Here is a 16642-nt window from a genome sequence, read left to right as displayed (position 1 = left end):
ACAGTAAAGTCATGTGTGTTTCATTATTATATTGCATTTTACCTAAATTATATTTTATTTCATATGAATAAAAGATTTTGAAACGAATTATGGTTATTTGAGTTTGCATTGTTTTTTTTATGGAGAAAGTCGCTTAGATACGCGAGTGTTTTAAATAAAGAGCACGTTTTCGAAACGAATGATGTTCGTAATCCAAGGTTTTACTGTATTCTTTGTTAACTTGGTTATTTAACGACGCTGTATCAACGACTTGGTTATTTAGCGCCGATGAAATTGGTGATAGCGAGATGATATTTTAGAGATGAGGCTGAGGACTCATCATAGATTAACTGATATTCGCCTTATGATTGGCGTAAACCTCGAAAGAAACCCAACCAGGTAATCCTCTCAGACGGGAATCGAACCCACGCCCGAGCGCAACTCCAGATCTCAGTAGGCAAACGCACTGCCGATAGCTGCTATATTTTTCTACGAATGATTCACCTAATCATTCGTAAATATATTTGGGCGAATATACGCGCCCAAACGTCGTGATAACATAGCTCAGAGTGTGTTTTGTTTTTAGTATACTCGTCGCGCTAATCACCGTTGTTGACATAAGACGTATGTATGTATGTTATTTCGTCCTTTTTTTATAAGAATCATACAAGATGATGTTGGACACGTCAAAGGAAACTAAATCTATATAGAAATAGTTCTAAAACTAATACACATTAGGAAAACAATACTTATAACATGGTGATAGCACCGGTATATATAAATTCAATTGGCTGAAGAGCGATAAACATAAACTTCTGTCAACTTGTGATGAGAAACATTCATAATCGCCAAGAATCATCCTATAATATTAATCCTATTTATAATACAAAAATCACACTGTGACACAATCGCAGTTATCTGTTAGTGATTTTTCCGGAGCTGTAAAGGAAAAATGCTCTCACACCACACCTCTACAAAACTGATATAATTATTATCAATGTAAAATGAAATCTTGCCGCTGTGAGAATTAGAAAAGAGATTTCTATATCAGCATACAAATTTGATAAATTTTACCCTGCTGAGCACAGAAAAACACCAGATCTAGTGAGAAATCCGGTGTATTGGTGACACTGGATGCACATTTGCGCTTGACGTTTACACGAAATTGGTTTATTCCGCTTCCACATCAACAGCTGATTAAAGTAACATGTGTTGATAACTTTATTATTATAATAATAATGGAGTCACTATATCATCAAACAAACAGACTTATACAGGAGACGCAGCATTGTTTCGAAAAACTGGAGAAAACTGGTGATATAAATTCAGATAGTATTGAAAGAGAAATTCAAGCGAGAATAGATTCAGTTACAAGGTAGGCTGTTCCTTACAAATGATATGAATGGATTTGTGAATTAAAGATTAATATATTATTTGACATAATGTAATTATCTCGTTTTCAGCAACTGTGAAAGATTAGATATTTTAATCTACAAAGAACCTTTAAGCAGACGAACAAATGGTAAACTGCGGATAGACCAATTAAAATATGACAAGGTGCATTTACAGGTAAGAATGTTGATTTGTAGGCCTACTGAAGATAAAATTTCCCATCTTTCTGTCTTCATAGTATCGTCTCTTCTTCTGCTATAACAACGCCATATTATGAGCAAATTTATGCACTTTATTTTTCTTCCACCTACAATCATCCCTCCCATGTTTTTCACTAAATTCTAAATAGGTACTGGAGCACAGAAAATCCACGTATCATGCATGAAGTCTCTCTACACAAGAGAAAATTGACATGTGGTATGAATCATAGGGCCAATACTTGTTATGATTAAGGTAAGTTCAATGATAGAACAACATAGGTGGAGTTATGGGGGGGGGGCATAAACTTGGCCGAAGTCTTTTTTTTTTTTTCCTTCTGTTAACGTTAGAAAATATTGAATTCAAGAGATTTTTCTTGCTTTTGTTTACGATTAAGTTTCTGTGCTTAAATTGACGAATTAATGCTTTAGACTATGTATCTGGATATTTTAAATTTCTGAATGTATAAGAATTTCTACATCATTTGAGGAATGGAAGCACTGTAATGTTTTTTGTAACATCCTGTACTGATGTGTTAAAACTCTGCAGGTATTCAAGCAACCACTTGGAGAAGTATGAATAACATACTGCACAACAGTGCAGAAAAGAAAAAGAAAAGTGATCCCGGTATAATGAGTAAACTTAAAGACGAGATTAAATGAAATTATTAGAATTTACATTTCATATGATATCTTGCTTTTTTTAAGTAGACAGGTAAAGTAAATGTAAAATTGGTTCACCGTTGTGAAGTAATGGTTAGCACACCTGGACATGAAAAGAGCGGGCCCAAGTTCAGATCGTGGTTTGGATAAGATACTTAGTTGGAATTTTTCCTCAACCAATCGAAGCAGAATTGTGGGTAATTTTCGGTGTTGGACCTCGAACTCATTTTGCCATAATTAATTCACATCATCCATACAATAGCCCAGGTTAAGTTCATGGTGCAGCGTGCTGTACTTGTACAAGAGCGCAGCCGTTCGGCTACCCAATCATTCACAGAATAGGAGTGGTAAGCACAATAAGCCTCAGGCTGCAGTGCAAGCCTTCAGGTCCCTCCTCCATACAAGAGGAGAAAAAAATGCAAAATTATGTGTATATTTTGTTACAATTTTACTTTATTTTACAATACCTTTATTAAATGATCATATTCCGATATACTGTACCAAGGTCAAGCTATAATGGGGGGAGAAGATAATGATGTCCCCCATAATCTCGTTATATTGGGATTCAATAGTTTTGCTTTGCCCCCCCCCCTCCCCCAAGGAAATGGTTCTCTCTCCGCCTATGTACAACAATTTAATAGTTACTAATGGTATTGCTATTTTTTGTTCCATGCCATATCATCATGGACTAGGGCATGTCCAGGACTGGCATTACGGAAATTATGGCCAGTGTAGCCTATGGCACCAGTGCCAAACCAGCATCATGATGAATTTGGGAAGCTATGATAAGTAGCAAAATTCGGTTACAGAAGCCAGCTATAACAGCTGGGGTAGATAATCATGCTAACCATACAATACCTTTGTTTTGGTTGGATGATCTTTCACCTTTGCTGAGTCATGTGGACGTCAAGCCAGCAATGTTGGTCTTAGCTCTTTATGAGCTGCGGGACCATAAATTTAATTTAATTTTTTGCCTCCAAGGCAAAACGTGAAATTGTCATTTCTTGCAGTTTTTCAGGAGCGAGCATTTAAAGTTTGAACAACTGTATAAAATCATAATAATCATGTTTCTTGACAGTGGGGTGTAGAAAAAAATAATTGAGCTGATATGCATGTCACCTTTTGCTACAATGATACCATCCGGATGCACAACATATTACAAAATATTATTTTTGCCAAAAATTGACGTATCTCCTTTGCCTTGGAACACAGAATTTATTGCTCCTTTTTCAGAATTGAGTAGCTAACTTAAGTCATTCCAACTCCTGTGTAGTTCGGGATTGCTAGCCACGTGATGGCAAGTGTTCAGCTGAGTTGTTCATTGCTTGAGCCTACACGGAATGCTATAGACCATTCTGTAGTTGGATATCATTGTAAAGGATCAGCAATCTAAAGTACCTACTTATTAATTTTAACCTTACCAGTTTGTATTTTAATCAGATTTGATATGTGGGATTGCTGTATAGTATATACCTATTAAATCAACAAGCTCTAAATAGAGAATGTGGAAATCGGAAAGAGAGATTTGAGCAAGAAATAAAGATCTGCTGGGAGGAACTTAAGAAGCCTGCAGAATAGCAAGTGAAGAAGCAGTAGGATATAATGAAAGGACTGTGAAAAACGATTGGTTTGACAATGATTGTCAAAAAGCACTAGAGGTAAGGAACGAAGCAAGGAAAATTTGTTTAAACTGTCCGACAAGGAACAAGTACAATGAATATCAAAAGAAACGGCAGGAAGCAAACTATATATGCAGACTTAAAAAAAGAGAATTGTGGAATAAACGCATTATAGAAATGGAAAACAATCTCAAAAGTGCTTATAGAGAAATGAAATATAATAGAAAAGGATATGTACCGAGAACAAATTTACTTAGAAATGGAGAGGAAATTGTCAGCACATCACAAGGAGTTCTACAAAAATGGAAAGAACATTTCCAACAATTACTGAACACAGAGGTAAATGAAGAATCACATGAAGTTAATCTTTCATAGGAAGAGGAAGAAGAATTAGAGCCACTGGATGAGTTGGATGTAGCCCTTGCAATTGACTCGCTGAAAAATGGTAAAACTCAGGGTATTGATAAAATACCAGCAGAGCTAATCAAAGCATCAGGGAAAGATATGGTAGAGACAATATACAAACTGGTAAAACAGATGTGGCAAGAAGAACAAATGCCTAGTGAATGGAAAGTTGAAATAATCTACCCAATTTATAAAAAAGGAGACAAACTAGAGTGCCAAAATTATAGAGGCATAATTCTCCTATGCACAATGTACAAAATTTTCACTTACATTCTCCAGAAAAGATTGGAGAAATACTACAAGAATATCATAGGCGAGTACCAAGCAGGCTTCCGTGCAGGAAGGTCGACCATAGATCAAATGTACACTGTTAAAGCATGACAGGAAAGTTCTGGGAGTATAATCTCAACTTATACCATTTGTTTGTAGAATTCAGAACAGCTTATGACAGCATTAATAGACAAGGATTATAGAAAATTATAATTCATCAAGGGATACATCCAAAGACAATCCGACTCATCAAGATGACCATGGCACAAACCATGGCTCAAGTGAAGATATACGGTGTTACAACAGAACAACTTAATATTGATAATGGGTTGAAACAAGGGGATGCTCTAGCACCAATGCTCTTCAATCTTGCTTTACATTGGGTGATAACACAGACAAGTATAGATCCTAACAGCACTTACAAGAGCATTCAAATAGTAGGATATGCAGATGACTTGGATGTTATGGGACAGCAATAGAAAAAGTGTATAAAGACCTGGAACAAGGAGCCGCTAAAATCGGGTTGCAGATTAATGCAAGTAAAACCAAACGGATGACACAAATAAGAAACAAACAGAATATATACAACCCTCCTAATCTGACGATAAACATGTTTGAAAAAACTGAGAAGTTTAAATATCTTGGAACAGTAATGATAAGTAACAATAACGAATTAATTTAAGTACAGAGTCGAATTATTGCAGCCAGTAAGGTCTATTTTGCATTAAACGGAATATTGGAATCTGTGTGCACAAGGAAACAAAAGTTAAAATATACAAAACAATTATTAGAAGTATTCTCTGTTATGCAAGCGAAACTTGGACATTATCTAAAGGGACAGAAGCTAAACTTGGTATATTTGAACGCAAAATACTCAGAAGAATTTTTGGATCAGTGCAACAACACCTTCACTAAATATGCTGTCCTGGGTCCGTCTCAAAAAGCGAAGAACTATTCACTCTCTCACTTTACTCTTCAATATTCTTCAAAACTCTAACCCTAGCTACTTAGCTTCTCGTTTCCAACATTTGTCCTCATATCACGAAATAGATACTCGCTCACAACACCATATCACACTCTCCATTCCTAAACACAGAACATCCTTCTACTCTTCATCGTCCACCGTCTCTGCAGCTCATCTCTGGAACTCTCTACCACAACATGTCAGAGACTGTCGGACATTGTCTAGTTTCAAAAATAAATTAAAATTGCACTTTTTCAATTCAGTTTCCTTTCAGTTATAAGCCCTTTTCTCTGCGATAGTTTTGTAAAAATATAGGCTATATTTCTTTTCCTTCCTTTCCCCTTTTGTTCTCTTTATCAGCTGATGAATTTATTATCATAGCCTTTTATTGTGAATTTAATTTAATTTTCTTTTTTTTTTCTTTTTTATTATTATTTTATTACATTCTATTTTGTTATATTCTTCCTTACGTTTTCCATATTAACCATTTGTACTAAATGAGTTGCTTTTGCTATATTCCAATGTATTTTACTTTCTTTTTTCTATTATGGTATTATTTTCATGTTATTTAGTGTCGATTTTATTATGCTATTATTATTATTCTTTTTGTAATATGTCAGTATTCTGTTCTGTAACTTTTTGTTAAATTTTAACTGCTTGTATACTTTGTGACCTGGTAGAGTGTAAGAGAAGGCCCTATGGCAGCATTGTCAGATAGAGACTAAACGAAGCACTCCACTAGACTCGTGTGCTCCGGTGTTTCCACAGACATAAACAAGTTCATGCTCCGATCTAGTTCCACAACCGGTTTTGGACCTTACAACTCTGACACTACTGCCCTATGGCCTTAACTCTGCCAGTATAAATAAATAAATAAATATTATTATTATTATTATTATTATTATTATTATTATTATTAAGAAAATATGCAATGGAGAATACATTATAATAACGAGCTATATAAATTATATAGAAGTTTCGATATTGTTACTTTCATCAAATTAAGGATGCTTGAATGGGCCGGACATGTCTTATCAGATGAAAGGGAACAGAATACCAAAGAAGATCTTAGAAGTGAAAATACATGGTAAAAGACCAATTGGAAGACCCAAAAATAGATGGATAGATGTGGTAATGATCGATTCTCGGAACTATCTCAGAACAATTGCCTGGAGAAGATTAGCATAGGACAGGGACAGTTGGAGGAAGAAAATTGAGGAGGCTAAGGCTCGACTTTGGGCTATGATGCTGTCGTTGTAGTAGCATATACCTATTAAATTCTTATATTCTGATTACTTTTTCGAATTGCTGACTTCATAAAATCAGAACTAATAAAATGGCATATTCCTATGATCATGTGTTTTATAATAACTCATAACTATTTGAGCTAGGAAGTTGTATCTGGGCTTGTTGAACATGAAATAAACTTTAATGTGATACTTAAAAATGCCATATTGTCATGAAAAAGCATTGATTAATAATACAGTGTATTTTTGGATTAACATTTGTCAAAAAGCAACAAAATTAAAATTTAACAAATTCATATAGGCATAATAGCTCTTCATTTTTTAACAGTTTTAGAATTTTTCACATGAGTATATTGTTATTTTTAGAAAGGGTTACAACAGAAAAGCTGTTTCACATACACTCCTCATTACAACAAAAATGTAGTAGCACTTCACTAGATTGAATTACAGTATATGAAATCTTTAAGAATAGGTTAAATATATAATTATGTTAAAAACATAGATTTGCAATACTGCAATTCATGCTCTGAATTATGCTGTAGACTGCAGAGAATATAAAAATTGATTGTTTTCACATACAGCCAACTCCAAAGAAAAAATTCTAGTAGGCTTAGTGGGTAAACAGACTTTTCATCATAGAGATGCTATAAGAAAATTCTGACAATAAAAATTGTGATGTTCATTACATCCAGAAACTGTGTTTATTTGATTATGGTTATTATACTAATCACTTACTGAATAAAATTAATAATAACTTCAAAGATTTGTTGAGATTCAACATGAAATTCATGTTATATTAGGCACATATGTACTTATATTACACGTGCTTTTAAATGTTTTAAATTTTATAGGTTTATTTTTATGGGACTTAAAAGGTATCTGTAATTTCAGTTATCAATAACTCTTCTTATAAATATCTAGGAGGTACGAAACACTGTAGGTAGATTTTCATTTCTGTTTATAAGAAGTATCTAAAATATTATTAAAATTTAAAAGAGTAAAGTTGATTTCACATGGAATATGACTAAATTGTCTTGGATGCAGGCGGCTTTGGACACTTACAGAAACCGCAAGTATCAGCGTCTTCAAGAAGAAAGAGAACGAGAAGCCCTTCTGAATCACCATTTTGAACCTAACAGCTATGGAGAGACCAGCATAGTTATGGACCAGGGCCAGATGTTCTATGCACAGAAACATCAAGACTCTCTCCAGGTATAACGATAATCTTAATTCTTTTATTTTTTATTCTCTTTAGCAAGACAGCCACCAACCAGCCGTCATCGTCGTCATCATCAACAGCAACATAAAAATGTGTTATCTCTCAGTGATACTTGAAAGATGATCTGTTTTCTTTTGTGTTTGTCTTCTTTAGTTTTAAATTTTCATCTTCTTTCTTTGCCTTTTTTAACTTGTATTCATGTTGTTCTTGATCTTGCTAAGAGTATTTCATTGCTGTTTTGCTATTTCTGAAGCTAATTCGATAATTATTTCTTCTTTGATGTCCATAGTCTTTATGCCACTTGTCATGAAAGTCAGCCATTAAAATGCTCTTAAATAAAGGGCTTATAATTTTTATTTTCTAATTAGAACACCCTTGTCAGACGACAATGCATGTCTAGGAGCACTGATGTTGCCGTGAGTATCTGGCCTGATGCAGGATTGTGTCCAGCGTGAAGGGAAGGATTGTAGGCCTATATAATATAAATGTCACTAAGGCCACAAGTGGGCCTAATTGCACTAAGAGAAGTAATATTTATATTATATTTATGTAACTCTTAATATCATCTTCTAAAAGAAAAAAAAAACAATCCATATACTAACAACAACATTTAAACAGATTTTGATCTTTACACAGTTGTTATAGAAATACATCATACAATAAAACCATTATAAAAATTGATGATGATTGTAATAATGATGATGATACTGGTAATATGGTAATAATAATAATAAACTAAACATTCTATAGTTATTACAGAACATATTGTAAGTTATGGCTTTCATTCTCAATACAAATTAATTTAGGGCATAAATTAAAGAAATTAGCTTAGAAGAGCACTACCCAATGCTATTTTTTTGACGTTAGGAGGTCTCTAGCTATAATTGAAGGCATTATCAAATATTTTTAAGTTTATGTTCCATGAGTAGAATGCTGTTTGTTGGCTACAGTGTTAATGTTGGGTATAATATTTTTAGTAGACACAAATCTCATTATGGACGTGAGATAATTGTCAAACGGGAGCTAACTGTAGTGTCTACATTTACTGTTGTCTGTTATATTCCCGGCCATAAATGAATATGTGCTAACCATTTCTATACAAGACCCTTGCTGCTTCTCTTACAACTGTGAGAGCAAAAGCGAACCGTAACTGTGAATTTTCTACAGACAGTCTGTTTATGTACTGGTTTTTGCACATTTGTCAAAATGAACTGTAAGAGAAAATGAATTCTGGTATCATTTTCATTCGCAATTGTCTCCAATTGGAAGAACTAGTATTTAACGATAATAAATGGCATAAAATATTTAACGAGGTATCATATTATAAATCCTTGTAAGGAAACATTATTGCTTTTTTTATTGATGTTTGAAGCAACTTCTTACTACATGTAATTTCTTTTCTGAGACCATATTTGTATTGACTGGCGCTCATATTATCAAGGACAAGAATACTGTGTTTTGGTACCTATTCAATCAAATAATGTCCAATTACTTTTGCTGCTAGTCAAACAGCCAGTATTCCAGGTGGCATTATATTAATCTATAATTGTTTAGTTTTTCATTCTGCTTTAAAAAATATATAAATTTTTTGTTTTGCTGCCATATTTGAGTTTTTTAAATTCATAACAGACAGTAACTCAGCAATGCTTCATCATAGCCTTTTTGTGGATTTCTTAGACTAAGTATGTAATAGCAATAAATGACCTTCCAGAATTCATTAAAGCAATAACAGTTATGTATGCAGAGGACACTACTTTCCTATGTTCTTCCTCTGCTCTAAATCAATTACATGCTCTCAACAACGACACTATCACAGATGGCTTTATGGTTTGAATCTAATGGTTTCTTGCTTAATCAAGAAAAAACTATCAACATAACTTTCAGCCTAAATTATCTAATAAATAAGGACAACAGACTCAACTACACAAAATTTCTAGGACTTTTTATAGACTCCAGTTTAACATGGGATAAGCACATCGAATACATATGCACAAAGCTATCAAGAATTTTATATTAGTTAAAGAAATTAACGACTTGCGTTTCTCAAAATTGTTTAAGATGTGCCTACTTTTCTTTCTTTCAGTCGATAATCCGATATGCCCTAATTTTCTGGTGAAATGCAACCAAAATTGGAAGCGTCTTGATTTTACAAAAGAAAGCCATTAGAATTTTATGTAAATCAAACTATCTGGAACATTTTCGACCACTTTTCAGACAATCAAGGATTTTAACAATCATAAATTTGTATATATATGATCTAGTACTTTACACTCTACAAAATATCGACAATTACTCATTAGTGGCCAATATACATGATCATGAAATTAGAAATAGTGAACAAATTAATATTCCATATTGTAGATTACACAAGAGCAACACAAACTTTTTAATTATGGGGATGAAATTATATAATAAGCTCCCCAGTCAATATTATAAATTACCAATCAATAGCTTCAAAACTAGATTTTATAATTGGTTATTAAGTAATCCTTTTTATTCTGAAAACTGTATGTCTAATGGCCAAATTAATTGAATTGAATTAAGTGCACACTTCTCTAGCAAAACAGCTTTAAGCGAAAACGTGTTTGCTTAAACATGTTTCCAATGATTAATATAGCAAGTTTAAACATGATTGAGCAAAGTTCTAAAGCAACATATAGCACGATTAAGCAAGTTTAAGCATAATTGAGCAAAAAGCAAAAATGCTGTACAGCACGATGCAGCAAGTTTGAGCAGAGCTGGGACTGCTCATAGTACAAACACTGACCATTGTTGAAGGCAAAACATTTGGTTGTGGATATGCGCGTGCAATATGCAGGTGTTCCTGACAACATGGTTTAGGAAGACTAGCAGATAATGCGGAGGCCAGAGGCCAAAGGTACAGCTGATAGAGATGTCACTCCAGTAGGAGCATGAGAAAGAATAATCTCCCAGGTAAAACAAATAGCAATCATTGCTCTGTGTCTACGACAGTAGAGACGATACAAATGTCATTACGAATTCGAAGTCGAACTAAATAATAAGAATAACTTCCGTACTGGTAGTTTACTGTTCTGGATGGGTGCTGGGTGGACATCTAATCGTGCATGCAATAAAACGTTCGTATTATTATTTTACTTAGTACATAATTCGCGAAAAAAAATATTTTCGTTTCATTAAGGCCGTAACCTTACAAGCATAAGTGAATTTCAACCCAAGTCCATCCACTGCCATAACACTACAACCACATCTTCCTCCATTGCCATTGCAAGACTAATTTATGTTTATGCTTCTAGTCTGCTATGACTCTAATGTTCTTGGAAAAAACAAAATTTTTTTCGGTTACAGCAAAAACGTTTATGCTTTAAGCAGTTTTCCTATATTAAGTGTGCGCCCAGCCTTAGAGGATGATCTTCTCTAATTAATTGGCACATGACACACATCGTCGTGAAAATGTTTCAAAAGAAATTTAAATGACTGCTGGATTTAATGATTTGCACCAGCAATTATTATTGTAATTTTATTGTTAGGAATCACAATGACTTTCACCAACAGTGTCCGTTTAGTGAGCATTGACTTTTCCTTTGTGTTTCTTGGAGAGATTTCTATGTAGATTTTATTTGTACTTTGAGAATATAGGAGGTTATTCGTTTTATGTTTATAACTTTTAAATTAAATATAACTATGTTACAGAATGCAAATCGTGGAGTAGATGATATGCTGCAGTCTGGTGCAGGAATTCTGGAAAATCTTCGAGATCAAAGAATGACCATCAAAGGTGCACATCGACGGCTGTATGACATTGCAAACACACTGGGACTATCCAATACAACAATGAGATTGATAGAACGACGGGCATATCAGGACAAGTTCATTCTGCTTGGTGGAATGTTATTTACATTGATCGTAATAGGTCTGGTAGTAGTATACTTCACGTAACACTTGTAGATCTTTGGAAAGACGCAAAACATACTGAACATACTCTTTGTGCAAGTTGATATTTTTTTAAACTTGCATCATTGGAAGAGAAAATGTTAATTCATTACTTCTTGTGATTTTTAAGTTTTATTAAAATAAAATGTATATTTACTGGTTATTTCTATATTGTTGATCAGTGGTGAAGCATCTTGGAGATATATGAGACTATGCCTACTCATCAGTCAAATGAATAACTTCGAAGTAATTAATTAAACTAATGTTGATTTATTTGTTACCAATGTCCTAGACTTGACAATAGTCATAACTAGTCTTGCTTTTCACTATTTTGAGATGCTAATAGTCATGTGCTTAGCTGCATCACAAATTTGAAGATGATCTCCGTCTGTTAAATCTTCTCTGTCACACAGAACACAGATGGGTGAAGACAGCTTTGCATCTAAATTGCCCAGAATAATAGTTCCTATAATCGAATTTCTGGGTTGGGATAGATACAAGAAACACTTATCACCTTTTAATGTTTTAAAGTAAATGATTTCTTGTACCACCCATTTTTCACATTAAGTAGCACAATTCTTTGTATACTCTACAACCAAATGAGCACATGCTAGCCGAAATTCCATTTTTAATGCTGAGACTGGAAGACAAGATGAAAAGTTACGACGTAATGCAAGTCTCTGCAGAATATCATTGATAAGATAAATAATTTGTTTTGTATTCATTGTGGCAAAAAGAACTCTTTCTGTGTTGTGATTGAATAATGAGTTACATTACATATTGCCACATTTTCAGCTTTCCCAATTGCAAATAATAACACTGGTCAACAAAATTAAAAATATTTTTTGTTAAAAGATAAAGAAAAGGTGATTCTTATAGCATTTTTCGTGCTGATTTCAAATTTGTTTCCAAAATTTTTCTGTCGCTCAGGGTTTTTGAGTAATTATGTGAAATGTACTTTCGACTTTTATAGTATTGATACCTGGTAACATTTTACCTAAAATCATATTTATTTACCTAAAATGTCTGCGAAATAGATTTTAGGCTATACTTTGCTTGAGAAACATCTCTTTTGAGTGTCCAGCAGTAGTCTGGGCTCCATTTTTCTTGGTAGCGCCTTTCCATTTCAGAAAAATCCTGATAAAAATTCTCCCCATGTGCGTCGTTCACTATCCAAAAGTTTTGAAGACAGAAAATAGATTAGAATTCAGAAGTTATTTTGAGAGATACATGACACCATATCACATTATAGTTCTGAATCAGTTTGCTGACAAATTCTCTGCAATCATCTGATCTGTGGTTCCTAGAAAGTACCAGTCTGTTGAATGATCCTTAGGTTCCTGGCATATTACTGGAACTGGAAAAGGCATATGACGGGATCCTTTTAACCAACCAGTTGGGCTAATAGAATTACATGGAGCACAACAGATTTCAGAGGCCCAGTTTATGTCCTCATCTATTTTGCAATCAAAAGAACACTCATAAGCTCTTTTAAATAGTGTAGTAAAGTTCATCTGTGTGCTTTCAAAGTTAATTAACCACAAACATAACAAAAATTGTTTGTGATTTGTGTATTTCAGAGTACGTTTCACTTTATAAGATACTTTCACCACACTTAAAATTAGGACAAAGATAATATGGGTTATGAAACTTGTTGCATGATTGTAAGTTCCAACTCAGCTTAGAATTACTACTAACTCTCGCAGTCTTATGACTTATGACGAATAAAATTCATTTTTATGAATTCTGACTTCACAGGTAACAGTGATCTAAAGTTAATAGGTCAATTGTTAAAGCAATAAAATTAAATATTTGAAATATATTCTTTCCATCAGCATGTTAAGGACTGTATATAGCAATAAAAGTAAATCAATTTTTCTAAAATTACAAAAAAAAAAAAAAAAAAAAAAAAAAGTGGGTGGTAGAAAATTCTGACTTCATTTCTGGAATCAGCAGATGAAATTACATAAGAAACAGCAGAAATTATACATTTAACAAAATCATTGTTGACCAGTGTAATTGGTTTCACGATTCATATGAACTCAAACTATGTATGTATATTTATTTACTGTATGTATGGGTGTGCACGTGCATGTCAACTTGAAAGTGAGAATTTCTATCTTTTTTCTTATCAAGAGAAATTCATTCTAGTGAACAACATTTAAATATCACAAATAACTTAGTAGGCTAAATATTACGAATGGAAATAGTTTCAGTATGTGGTACTTTATAAATATAAAAATGTACAATACACTCAGGAAGCAACAGAAATGTAAAAAAATTCAAAAGTGTTCTGATTTCAAACCATTTTGTCATAATATGATTCCTGTCAGATGATAATGTAGTAATTTAATATTTACACAGTTCTAATTCTGTAGCAGGCATGGGCAGAACTCACGTGGAAATCATATCGCATGAAAATAGGGTGGAAGGATATAGGGAGTCTCAAACTATTTTCTCTTCCTGCATAGTGGCGAAAGTTTCAGAGAGCTTTTAATAATGATATTGAAAGCACTGTAAGGTTATAAAACTTAGAAAGTTTACTTGTTCTCATTTACTTCTATTTTGAACAAATGGTGGAAATTAAATTTAAAATTATATGTAGAAGGAAATATACATATTATAAATACATAAATATACCTACTAGTAAATACACAGATATACAATTGAGTAAATATACGTATACACCCACAAAATGAATAAGAACAGATCCAGAAACAAAATTTGGGCCACCTGAATTTTGTTTCTGGATCTGTACAAAAATTGCGTATATAGTGTACTCCTGATTATCTAGGCTAATGACAGGGAGAATGGGTATGAATAATTCTAAAGCACAGATAATAAAAAAGTTTGCTTTTATTATAGATATTTGTAAGGGTCATATTTCCATTTGGGGGCAGATTCAGTTTGTGGTCCTCTGAATCACTTCCACTAAACTTTGAAGACTTACATACATCCAGGAGCAGATCAAGAAGTATGACAAAGTATTTTTTATTTTTTTAATTAATTATTGAGCCAAAATTATTCACGATTATTCCGCAAAAATGGATTATCTGCTCATGAATAATCGGGATTATACTGTAATACTATTTACTCTTCTGTACAACATGTCAAGAATAATTTTGAAGCCAGTGCGAAGGTGGTGATGTGGTTACCAGTGAAGGATGTTAAGATGTTGTGGCCTTAGATCAGTCATGCTTGGAGGTCCTCTACCACCAGCAATTCGTGCATTAGAATTAGGTTTTATGCACTTTTACCCTATCCCATTATCTCCGGCCTAGTTGCCTCAAGAGTGATGCCTTATTGATATCAGGTATGAGGTTCAGACCTGTCTTCAGACAGTTGACTAAACAATATTAAAATTATTGTGAATGTGCTCTGTCATTACTTTAAAAACTCTTGAGTTTAAAACTAGCAAACTAATTAATTTAAATTTTTAATTTATTCATTTTAAATGAATTAATAAAGTCCCTATTGATACACACTTGTTCGGCGACGATGAGGCTATAACATCTTGTTTGGAGAACGACCTGAAAAAAGTTATTTTCAAACTAAGCAAAATCGCATAAGATTACAACCTAGAAACCTCTTCAACAAAAACAAAAGTTATGGCCTAAAGGGGCAAAGAAATACGAGCCAAAAATAGTGTTACAGAACAAGTAAATAGTGTATTAGAACAAGTAAAAGATTTTAATTATTTAGGAGTATCTATAAGTTGTAAAGGAGGAAAAGATAGAGAACAAACAATTTAAAGAATTGAAGCTGCCAAAATGAAATATCTACAATTTATGGAAAAATATGCAATGAAGACATTTGAAACAAACTGCAAATATTCAGTTTAAAAGATAAAATAAGAGAGTATAGGAAGAAGTGGTATACGAGCATGCCAGTAGAATGAGTACAGTACGATTTAGTCCTGACAGTCACCGACAATGTGTGCCTGGGTGAGCTGAGTCCATTTAGTTATGCCAAGGGGTGTTTGGGTTAGTCACTTCTTGCCTTCAGAGTGATCGGATGTCATGCATGCGGTAGAGTGGTATGTTTCTAGTACAGTTAAGCTGTACTGCATTCCTTACCGACCGCTCGCCCTTATTCTACTCCGGAGCTCTCCCCACTACTCCCATTACTTCCTCTCTTTTGCGTCGCCGAGCTGTCAGGACTAAATAATTAGTCTGTACTGATAGAATGCCCTGAAGAAGCTTAAACTATCACCTTAGAGAGGCAAAATGAGACCAGAGACGTCCTCGATAAAGATGGATTCAGCAGCTATAATACTTGGAGCCAGAACGAATCAATTGGTTTAATCATTGTTAGGTGATAATGAATTTTAAATTAGAAACAGAAAAACAAAGTTATGTTAAGCTTCCAGTTTTAGATTATTTGGTTTGGTCTGCTGCTTAATTGCTCAAATTTTCAATAAAATCTATGTAAATGACAAGTACAGACGAGGGAATGTTTAGAAATTACTCCGAAGACGAATTAATATATGGGAATGCGTTTTATTTTACGTGGGTAATTGTGTTTACATATTTCTCATTTTCTTTTATATTTTGTCAATTGTTGACTGACAGGTTGGTGCCTTTGAAACAACAATGAGTTTAAGTCGTATTTTGATTCATGTAGTCTGCAACTTGCTCTTCAGGATTTAGCACCAAGTTGCCTACCTTATAACTTGTACCATGATGTTTACTTCACTGGAAATCTGGAGGTAAACAGAATATAGTTTCATTACAGTGTTCATAACTTCAACAGGGAAAATTTTCCGCAATTTCGGA

General features: G+C 33.6%; 1 protein-coding gene across 1 annotated transcript; it reads left to right on the top strand.

Moving 5' to 3' along the window:
- Nucleotides 1-1127: 1127 nt before the first annotated feature.
- On the top strand, nt 1128-12030 carry LOC138713631 (probable Golgi SNAP receptor complex member 2). Its single transcript, XM_069845878.1, has 4 exons — nt 1128-1354; nt 1443-1548; nt 7781-7948; nt 11628-12030. The coding sequence occupies exons 1-4, from the start codon at nt 1218-1220 to the stop codon at nt 11871-11873; spliced, it is 657 nt and encodes a 218-aa protein (XP_069701979.1). The 5' UTR covers nt 1128-1217; the 3' UTR covers nt 11874-12030.
- Nucleotides 12031-16642: the final 4612 nt, after the last annotated feature.

The sequence above is a fragment of the Periplaneta americana genome, chromosome 14 (genome assembly GCF_040183065.1).
Source record: "Periplaneta americana isolate PAMFEO1 chromosome 14, P.americana_PAMFEO1_priV1, whole genome shotgun sequence".
NCBI classification, from domain to species: domain Eukaryota; kingdom Metazoa; phylum Arthropoda; class Insecta; order Blattodea; family Blattidae; genus Periplaneta; species Periplaneta americana.
This window is presented reverse-complemented; position numbering and strand designations above follow the sequence as displayed.

Excerpts from the sequence above, each read along its gene's own strand:
- LOC138713631 (XM_069845878.1), top strand. The coding sequence starts at position 1,218 with ATGGAGTCACTATATCATCAAACAAACAGACTTATACAGGAGACGCAG. Across the intron at positions 1,355-1,442 it reads AGAATAGATTCAGTTACAAG|CAACTGTGAAAGATTAGATA; the intron begins GTAGGCTGTTCC and ends TCTCGTTTTCAG. Across the intron at positions 7,949-11,627 it reads AACATCAAGACTCTCTCCAG|AATGCAAATCGTGGAGTAGA; the intron begins GTATAACGATAA and ends ACTATGTTACAG.